Source organism: Antedon bifida, chromosome 4 (assembly GCF_963402885.1).
Source record: "Antedon bifida chromosome 4, ecAntBifi1.1, whole genome shotgun sequence".
Lineage (NCBI taxonomy): Eukaryota > Metazoa > Echinodermata > Crinoidea > Comatulida > Antedonidae > Antedon > Antedon bifida.
This window is the reverse complement of record NC_136229.1, coordinates 17,138,689-17,148,976: the sequence shown is the minus strand read 5'-3', so window position 1 is coordinate 17,148,976 and position 10,288 is coordinate 17,138,689. Positions and strand designations below refer to the sequence as shown.

General features: G+C 31.9%; 3 protein-coding genes across 3 annotated transcripts; 2 read left to right on the top strand and 1 right to left on the bottom strand.

Moving 5' to 3' along the window:
* Positions 1-176: 176 nt before the first annotated feature.
* LOC144839220 (uncharacterized) lies at positions 177-1,988 on the bottom strand. Its single transcript, XM_078694533.1, has one exon. It carries the CDS (start codon positions 1,986-1,988, stop codon positions 177-179), a length of 1,812 nt encoding a protein of 603 aa, XP_078550659.1.
* Positions 1,989-2,359: 371 nt separating this feature from the next.
* LOC144839219 (uncharacterized) lies at positions 2,360-3,097 on the top strand. The gene has a single exon (XM_078694532.1). The coding sequence runs from the start codon at positions 2,360-2,362 to the stop codon at positions 3,095-3,097; it is 738 nt and encodes a 245-aa protein (XP_078550658.1).
* Positions 3,098-3,230: 133 nt separating this feature from the next.
* On the top strand, positions 3,231-4,010 carry LOC144839218 (uncharacterized). Its single transcript, XM_078694531.1, has one exon. It carries the CDS (start codon positions 3,231-3,233, stop codon positions 4,008-4,010), a length of 780 nt encoding a protein of 259 aa, XP_078550657.1.
* The last annotated feature ends 6,278 nt before the right edge of the window (positions 4,011-10,288 follow it).

The window sequence follows — 10,288 nt, the reverse complement described above, 5'->3', positions numbered from 1 at the left end:
AATTTCAATATAAAATTTAATGACAAAAAGAGAGATCGACGTTTTGGTACCATCATAGAACCATTTTCAAGATCAAGTGAATACAAAACAATAATAATTATGTGCACTAAGCACCAAAGTTGGTGACAGGAAATGCTAATTGAGGGCTAATTAAGTAATTAGCTCCTCCTACTGAGTTAGATAAACAATTTAGCTTTGATGGAATCCGATTGTTTATTGAGTGTAGGTTTTATCTCTTTGATCCACAACATCTCCTTAATTAGGCAATCAAACTTATTGTTACATTTAGATAAGACTCTAAAGTATTCCGAGATATCACCAGTTATGCCATGTTGTTTTAGGTGATCGCCTATAATACTTTTGTTATGTTCATTAATGCGTTTGTAAAGGTGTCGGCAAGTGTAACCGACATAGTTTGTATCACACAAACCACATTGAAATTTGTACACAACGCATTGTGAATTAATGATTCTGGGTTTCATTTCTTTAGGTTTTAAGGTGTCACCTATCTTACGACTAGTAAATACTGGTAAAATATCATTTTCAATCTTCGCACTAAGTTGTTTAAGTTGTTTAGTAACCGTGTTACAACAAGTTTGATCCTTGTACGGTAGTACAATCCTAATAGGCTGGGGAGATTCATCAGTTAGCATATCTTCATTAGTATTACTAGGAGTCACACAAGTATTAATGGATTGGTTGAAAGCCTTAACAATATTACTAATAAGATCTAAAGGATAATTCAACTTTTGAAAAATCTTTGTTACATTATCAACCTCTGATAGGAAAATGTCATGCGTAGATGACAATTTGTAGGCCCTATTAAGCGTTGTGTGAATTAGATTACGTTTATGTTTGATATCCACATGGCTATCATAATGTAATAATAAGCCTTTATTAGTGGATTTCTTATATACTTTGGTTTCAAGAGATATATCGTTTTTTGAGATAGTCATACCTAAAAAATTTATTGAGTTATCTCTAGCAATTTCCATTGTAAAATCAACGGCATCGTGTGAATTGTTCAAAGTGTTCAAAAAATTCTGTGCTGAAACCTGGCTTGGCATGAATACGATTGTGTCATCAACGTAGCGACGATAGAACTGCGGCATTTTCCCTGTTGCTTGTAAGGTATCTTCAATGTAACACATGAAAACATTTGCCATCAGTGGTCCAAGCGGTGAACCCATGGCTACGCCATCAACCTGCTCGTATAGATCACCATCATATTGGAAAAGTTGATTTTTGGTCGCAATTGTAAGTAGGTCCTTAAGACCTTGTTTATCGATAGATAAACCGTGTTCAGAGTTAAACCAGTCATCTTTAAAGGCCTTATGAACAAGAATGTTAATGGTCTCATCAAGTGGAACATTGGTGAATAGAGAAACTACGTCGTAAGAGACCAGAACATCATCTGAACCAATTTTAGTAGAACGTAACTCTTTAGCAAAATCAAAAATGTCTGGTATAGAGTATTCGTTGCTGGCTAATGGTTTTAGCTTCTCATCTAACCATTGTGCTAATTTAAAATTGTAAGTGCCAGTGGCTGAGAGTATTGGCCTAATAGATAGATTTTCTTTGTGCGTCTTGGGAAGACCATACAGATGGGCTAACCTCGAGCCTTGTGATGTTAGTGTAGATGCTACTTCCTTCGGTAGTATATTACGAACAATATTAGATAGTTGCTTCTCCTTTTCTAAGAGAGGATGGAAATGCTTAATTGGTCTACCTCTAGACTTAGGTTGTGTCTTACTTACGGGTATAAACTTAGATGTGTTGTTTATAGACGATTGTCTAAGAAGTTGGTCATAATGATGTTTATCCATGATAACGACTCCGGAACCTTTGTCAGGTTTAGTAATGACAATGTCATCCCTTTTCTTCAATTGTCCCAATGCTCTTTTCAGGGACCTAGGTGGAGATTGGTCCTTGCGTTCGATGTAGTTTAGAGCAATCGACTTTAAAGTTGCTGATGTGAGCTCCTTCATATCCTCATTATTTAGAATCACTCCAAGAAGATCGCACGCCTATTATACAAGGATCGAGACATAGACGAACACATTACCAACTTATCTTCGTACCAGCTTTCCTTCTTCCAAAAACTGGTTCTTAGTCGTGGCTTACAGTTCGCCTTACCACATCAATCACAACGTAGGGAAATTTTAGCCAACTTTGAAAAGGCTTACTGGCGTGTCGAGAAGAAACTAAATAATGAGCAACTTTAAAGTCGATTGCTCTAAACTACATCGAACGCAAGGACCAATCTCCACCTAGGTCCCTGAAAAGAGCATTGGGACAATTGAAGAAAAGGGATGACATTGTCATTACTAAACCTGACAAAGGTTCCGGAGTCGTTATCATGGATAAACATCATTATGACCAACTTCTTAGACAATCGTCTATAAACAACACATCTAAGTTTATACCCGTAAGTAAGACACAACCTAAGTCTAGAGGTAGACCAATTAAGCATTTCCATCCTCTCTTAGAAAAGGAGAAGCAACTATCTAATATTGTTCGTAATATACTACCGAAGGAAGTAGCATCTACACTAACATCACAAGGCTCGAGGTTAGCCCATCTGTATGGTCTTCCCAAGACGCACAAAGAAAATCTATCTATTAGGCCAATACTCTCAGCCACTGGCACTTACAATTTTAAATTAGCACAATGGTTAGATGAGAAGCTAAAACCATTAGCCAGCAACGAATACTCTATACCAGACATTTTTGATTTTGCTAAAGAGTTACGTTCTACTAAAATTGGTTCAGATGATGTTCTGGTCTCTTACGACGTAGTTTCTCTATTCACCAATGTTCCACTTGATGAGACCATTAACATTCTTGTTCATAAGGCCTTTAAAGATGACTGGTTTAACTCTGAACACGGTTTATCTATCGATAAACAAGGTCTTAAGGACCTACTTACAATTGCGACCAAAAATCAACTTTTCCAATATGATGGTGATCTATACGAGCAGGTTGATGGCGTAGCCATGGGTTCACCGCTTGGACCACTGATGGCAAATGTTTTCATGTGTTACATTGAAGATACCTTACAAGCAACAGGGAAAATGCCGCAGTTCTATCGTCGCTAACGTTGATGACACAATCGTATTCATGCCAAGCCAGGTTTCAGCACAGAATTTTTTGAACACTTTGAACAATTCACACGATGCCGTTGATTTTACAATGGAAATTGCTAGAGATAACTCAATAAATTTTTTAGGTATGACTATCTCAAAAAACGATATATCTCTTGAAACCAAAGTATATAAGAAATCCACTAATAAAGGCTTATTATTACATTATGATAGCCATGTGGATATCAAACATAAACGTAATCTAATTCACACAACGCTTAATAGGGCCTACAAATTGTCATCTACGCATGACATTTTCCTATCAGAGGTTGATAATGTAACAAAGATTTTTCAAAAGTTGAATTATCCTTTAGATCTTATTAGTAATATTGTTAAGGCTTTCAACCAATCCATTAATACTTGTGTGACTCCTAGTAATACTAATGAAGATATGCTAACTGATGAATCTCCCCAGCCTATTAGGATTGTACTACCGTACAAGGATCAAACTTGTTGTAACACGGTTACTAAACAACTTAAACAACTTAGTGCGAAGATTGAAAATGATATTTTACCAGTATTTACTAGTCGTAAGATAGGTGACACCTTAAAACCTAAAGAAATGAAACCCAGAATCATTAATTCACAATGCGTTGTGTACAAATTTCAATGTGGTTTGTGTGATACAAACTATGTCGGTTACACTTGCCGACACCTTTACAAACGCATTAATGAACATAACAAAAGTATTATAGGCGATCACCTAAAACAACATGGCATAACTGGTGATATCTCGGAATACTTTAGAGTCTTATCTAAATGTAACAATAAGTTTGATTGCCTAATTAAGGAGATGTTGTGGATCAAAGAGATAAAACCTACACTCAATAAACAATCGGATTCCATCAAAGCTAAATTGTTTATCTAACTCAGTAGGAGGAGCTAATTACTTAATTAGCCCTCAATTAGCATTTCCTGTCACCAACTTTGGTGCTTAGTGCACATAATTATTATTGTTTTGTATTCACTTGATCGTGAAAATGGTTCTATGATGGTACCGAAACGTCGATCTCTCTTTTTGTCATTTAATTTTATATTGAAATTATATAGTAAACGTCTTTTAATACATATTCATAACATTACAAATTGTAAAGCTTATAATAAGATTGTAAACAGCATATTTCTGAGTGCATTATAATATTAATTAAAGGCTTAGTAAAAATGCTACTGAATAATATACAAATTAAGGAATCGTAGCAAAATTAACAATTATTTCAATACAATCTACATACAGTCCATGAAATTTAAAGATTGTAATTATTTGTTTAAAATCGGATAAATGTAGTCACTGACAATTTTATTGGATATGTTGAAAACTTGTAGACATATTATTTGTTTTAATATTGTATATATTTATATTTGGCATTGTAAATAATAAGTTTTATTTACTATTTAATGAAAATAGTAATTGCTAGTTTTTTTATTTGCAAAAATCTTTATACAAAAGAATTAAAACTAAATGTTTGCCGTTACTGTAAAATAGCTACTCATTTTCCTGATAACATTTAATAAAGATTACACATACACAGTAAATATGTTTTATGACATAACCATTTTATTTTTTTAAATAACTGGTTACTAAGACTCTTTAAGATGTTGATAATGCAATATATGTGCATATATGGCAATATTATTGCATAGTAAGGGAATTTTAAAAAGTCGATATTTTGGCCATTTTGGAAAATTTCGACCCTTTTATTTTTTGAAATAACTGGTTACTATGACTCTATAAGATGTTGATAATGCAATATATGTGCATATATGGCAATATTATTGCATAATAAGGGAATTTTAAAAAGTCGATATTTTGGCCATTTTGGAAAAAATCCCTGTACTATAGTAAAGGGAAATTTTCGAAAAAATACCAAATTTCGACACTTATATTTTTTTAAATAACTGGTTACTATGACTCTTTAAGATGTTGATAATGCAATATATGTGCATATATGGCAATATTATTGCATAGTAAGGGAATTTTAAAAAGTCGATATTTTGGCCATTTTGGAAAAAATCCCTGTACTATAGTAAAGGGAAATTTTCGAAAAAAGACCAAATTTCGACACTTATATTTTTTTAAATAACTGGTTACTATGACTCTTTAAGATGTTGATAATGCAATATATGTGCATATATGGCAATATTATTGCATAATAAGTGAATTTTGGGAAAGTCGATATTTTGGCCATTTTGGAAAAAAATCCCTGTAAAGGGAAATTTTCGAAAAAAGACCAAATTTCGACCCTTTTATATTTTGAAATAATTGGTTACTATGACTCTATAAGATGTTGATAAATGTGCTTATATGGCAATATTATTGCATAATAAGTGAATTTTCAAAAGTCGATATTTTGGCCATTTTGGAAAAAATCCCTGTACTATAGTAAAGGGAAATTTTCGAAAAAAGACCAAATTTCGACACTTATATTTTTTTTAATAACTGGTTACTATGACTCTTTAAGATGTTGATAATGCAATATATGTGCATATATGGCAATATTATTGCATAATAAGTTAATTTTGGGAAAGTCGATATTTTGGCCATTTTGGAAAAAAATCCCTGTATAAAGGGAAATATCCCTGTGTAAAAATCCCTGTGTAAAGGGAAATTTTCGAAAAATAACCAAATTTCGACACTTTTATTTTTTGAAATAACTGGTTACTATGACTCTATAAGATGTTGATAATGAAATATATGTGCATATATGGCAATATTATTGCATAATAAGTGAATTTTGAAAAGTCGATATTTTGGCCATTTTTGAAAAAATCCCTGTACTATAGTACAGGGAAATTTTCGAAAAAAGACCAAATTTCAACCCTTTTATTTTTTTTAATAACTGGTTACTATGACTCTATAAGATGTTGATAAATGTGCTTATATGTGCTTATTATTGCATAATAAGTGAATTTTAAAAAGTCGATATTTTGGCCATTTTTAAAAAATCCCTGCACTATAGTACAGGGAATTTTTCGAAAACTGACCAAATTTCGACCCTTTAATTTTTCGACAAAACTGTGTATGCTCTATAAGTTGTTGCAAAGCAATATATGCACACATATAGCGATATTATCGCATAATTATTGAATTTTAAAAAAGTCGATATTTTGGGCATTTTTCAAAAAAATCCCTGTACTATAGTAAGGGATTTTTTCAGAAAATGGCAAAATTTCGACCCTTTTATTTTTCGACAAAACTCTGTATTATGGCTCTACAGTATAAGTTGTTGCAAAGCAATATATGCGCACATATAGCGATATTATCGCATAATTATTGAATTTTAAAAAGTCGATATTTTGGGCATTTTTCGAAAAAATCCCTGTACTATAGTAAGGGATTTTTTTTCAGAAAATGGCAAAATTTCGACCCTTTTATTTTTCGACAAAACTGTGTATTATGGCTCTATAAGTTGTTGCAAAGCAATATATGCGCACATATAGCGATATTATCGCATAATTATTGAATTTTAAAAAGTCGATATTTTGGGCATTTTTCGAAAAAATCCCTATTTTAAGTCGATATTTTTCGGGCATTTTTCGAAAAAATCCCTGTACTATAGTAAGGGATTTTTTCAGAAAATGGCAAAATTTCGACCCTTTTATTTTTCGACAAAACTCTGTATTATGGCTCTATAAGTTGTTGCAAAGCAATATATGCGCACATATAGCGATATTATTGCATAATTATTGAGTTTTAAAAAGTCGATATTTTGGGCATTTTTCGAAAAAATCCCTGTACTATAGTAAGGGATTTTTTCAGAAAATGGCAAAATTTCGACCCTTTTATTTTTCGTCAAAACTGTGTATTATGGCTCTATAAGTTGCTGCAAAGCAATATATGCGCACATATAGCGATATTATCGCATAATTATTGAATTTTAAAAAGTCGATATTTTGGGCATTTTTCGAAAAAATCCCTATTTTAAGTCGATATTTTTCGGGCATTTTTCGAAAAAATCCCTGTACTATAGTAAGGGATTTTTTCAGAAAATGGCAAAATTTCGACCCTTTTATTTTTCGACAAAACTCTGTATTATGGCTCTACAGTATAAGTTGTTGCAAAGCAATATATGCGCACATATAGCGATATTATCGCATAATTATTGAATTTTAAAAAGTCGATATTTTGGGCATTTTTCGAAAAAATCCCTGTACTATAGTAAGGGATTTTTTTTCAGAAAATGGCAAAATTTCGACCCTTTTATTTTTCGACAAAACTGTGTATTATGGCTCTATAAGTTGTTGCAAAGCAATATATGCGCACATATAGCGATATTATCGCATAATTATTGAATTTTAAAAAGTCGATATTTTGGGCATTTTTCGAAAAAATCCCTATTTTAAGTCGATATTTTTCGGGCATTTTTCGAAAAAATCCCTGTACTATAGTAAGGGATTTTTTTCAGAAAATGGCAAAATTTCGACCCTTTTATTTTTCGACAAAACTCTGTATTATGGCTCTATAAGTTGTTGCAAAGCAATATATGCGCACATATAGCGATATTATTGCATAATTATTGAGTTTTAAAAAGTCGATATTTTGGGCATTTTTCGAAAAAATCCCTGTACTATAGTAAGGGATTTTTTCAGAAAATGGCAAAATTTCGACCCTTTTATTTTTCGTCAAAACTGTGTATTATGGCTCTATAAGTTGCTGCAAAGCAATATATGCGCACATATAGCGATATTATCGCATAATTATTGAATTTTAAAAAGTCGATATTTTGGGCATTTTTCGAAAAAATCCCTATTTTAAGTCGATATTTTTCGGGCATTTTTCGAAAAAATCCCTGTACTATAGTAAGGGATTTTTTCAGAAAATGGCAAAATTTCGACCCTTTTATTTTTCGACAAAACTCTGTATTATGGCTCTACAGTATAAGTTGTTGCAAAGCAATATATGCGCACATATAGCGATATTATCGCATAATTATTGAATTTTAAAAAGTCGATATTTTGGGCATTTTTCGAAAAAATCCCTGTACTATAGTAAGGGATTTTTTTTTCAGAAAATGGCAAAATTTCGACCCTTTTATTTTTCGACAAAACTGTGTATTATGGCTCTATAAGTTGTTGCAAAGCAATATATGCGCACATATAGCGATATTATCGCATAATTATTGAATTTTAAAAAGTCGATATTTTGGGCATTTTTCGAAAAAATCCCTATTTTAAGTCGATATTTTTCGGGCATTTTTCGAAAAAATCCCTGTACTATAGTAAGGGATTTTTTTCAGAAAATGGCAACATTTCGACCCTTTTATTTTTCGACAAAACTCTGTATTATGGCTCTATAAGTTGTTGCAAAGCAATATATGCGCACATATAGCGATATTATTGCATAATTATTGAGTTTTAAAAAGTCGATATTTTGGGCATTTTTCGAAAAAATCCCTGTACTATAGTAAGGGATTTTTTCAGAAAATGGCAAAATTTCGACCCTTTTATTTTTCGTCAAAACTGTGTATTATGGCTCTATAAGTTGCTGCAAAGCAATATATGCGCACATATAGCGATATTATCGCATAATTATTGAATTTTAAAAAGTCGATATTTTGGGCATTTTTCGAAAAAATCCCTATTTTAAGTCGATATTTTTCGGGCATTTTTCGAAAAAATCCCTGTACTATAGTAAGGGATTTTTTCAGAAAATGGCAAAATTTCGACCCTTTTATTTTTCGACAAAACTCTGTATTATGGCTCTATAAGTTGTTGCAAAGCAATATATGCGCACATATAGCGATATTATCGCATAATTATTGAATTTTAAAAAGTTGATATTTTGGGCATTTTTCGAAAAAATCCCTGTACTATAGTAAGGGATTTTTTCAGAAAATGGCAAAATTTCGACCCTTTTATTTTTCGACAAAACTGTGTATTATGGCTCTATAAGTTGTTGCAAAGCAACATATGCGCACATATAGCGATATTATCGCATAGTTATTGAATTTTAAAAAGTTGATATTTTGGGCATTTTTCGAAAAAATCCCTGTACTATAGTAAGGGATTTTTTCAGAAAATGGCAAAATTTCGACCCTTTTATTTTTCGTCAAAACTGTGTATTATGGCTCTATAAGTTGCTGCAAAGCAATATATGCGCACATATAGCGATATTATCGCATAATTATTGAATTTTAAAAAGTCGATATTTTGGGCATTTTTCGAAAAAATCCCTGTACTATAGTAAGGGATTTTTTTTCAGAAAATGGCGAAATTTCGACCCTTTTATTTTTCGACAAAACTGTGTATTATGGCTCTATAAGTTGTTGCAAAGCAACATATGCGCACATATAGCGATATTATCGCATAGTTATTGAATTTTAAAAAGTCGATATTGTTCGGGCATTTTTCGAAAAAATCCCTGTACTATAGTAAAGGATTTTTTCAGAAAATGGCAAAATTTCGACCCTTTTATTTTTCGTCAAAACTGTGTATTATGACTCTATAAGTTGCTGCAAAGCAATATATGCGCACATATAGCGATATTATCGCATAATTATTGAATTTTAAAAAGTTGATATTTTGGGCATTTTTCGAAAAAATCCCTATTTTAAGTCATATGCGCACATATAGCGATATTATCGCATAGTTATTGAATTTTAAAAAGTCGATATTGTTCGGGCATTTTTCGAAAAAATCCCTGTACTATAGTAAAGGATTTTTTCAGAAAATTGCAAAATTTCGACCCTTTTATTTTTCGTCAAAACTGTGTATTATGACTCTATAAGTTGCTGCAAAGCAATATATGCGCACATATAGCGATATTATCGCATAATTATTGAATTTTAAAAAGTCGATATTTTGGGCATTTTTCGAAAAAATCCCTGTACTATAGTAAGGGATTTTTTCAGAAAATGGCAAAATTTCGAACCTTTTATTTTTTCGACAAAACTGTGTATTATGGCTCTATAAGTTGTTGCAAAGCAGTATATGCGCACATATAGGGATATTATCGCATAATTATTGAATTTTAAAAAGTCGATATTTTGGGCATTTTTCGAAAAAATCTCTGTACTATAGTAAGGAATTTTTTCAGAAAATGGCGAAATTTCGACTCTTAATTTTTCGGCAAAACTCTGTATTATGGCTCTATAAGTTGCTGCAAAGCAATATATGCGCACATATAGCGATATTGTCGTATAATTATTG

Coding starts and splice junctions, on each gene's coding strand:
- LOC144839220 (XM_078694533.1), bottom strand. CDS start 1,988: ATGAAGGAGCTCACATCAGCAACTTTAAAGTCGATTGCTCTAAACTAC.
- LOC144839219 (XM_078694532.1), top strand. CDS start 2,360: ATGGATAAACATCATTATGACCAACTTCTTAGACAATCGTCTATAAAC.
- LOC144839218 (XM_078694531.1), top strand. CDS start 3,231: ATGACTATCTCAAAAAACGATATATCTCTTGAAACCAAAGTATATAAG.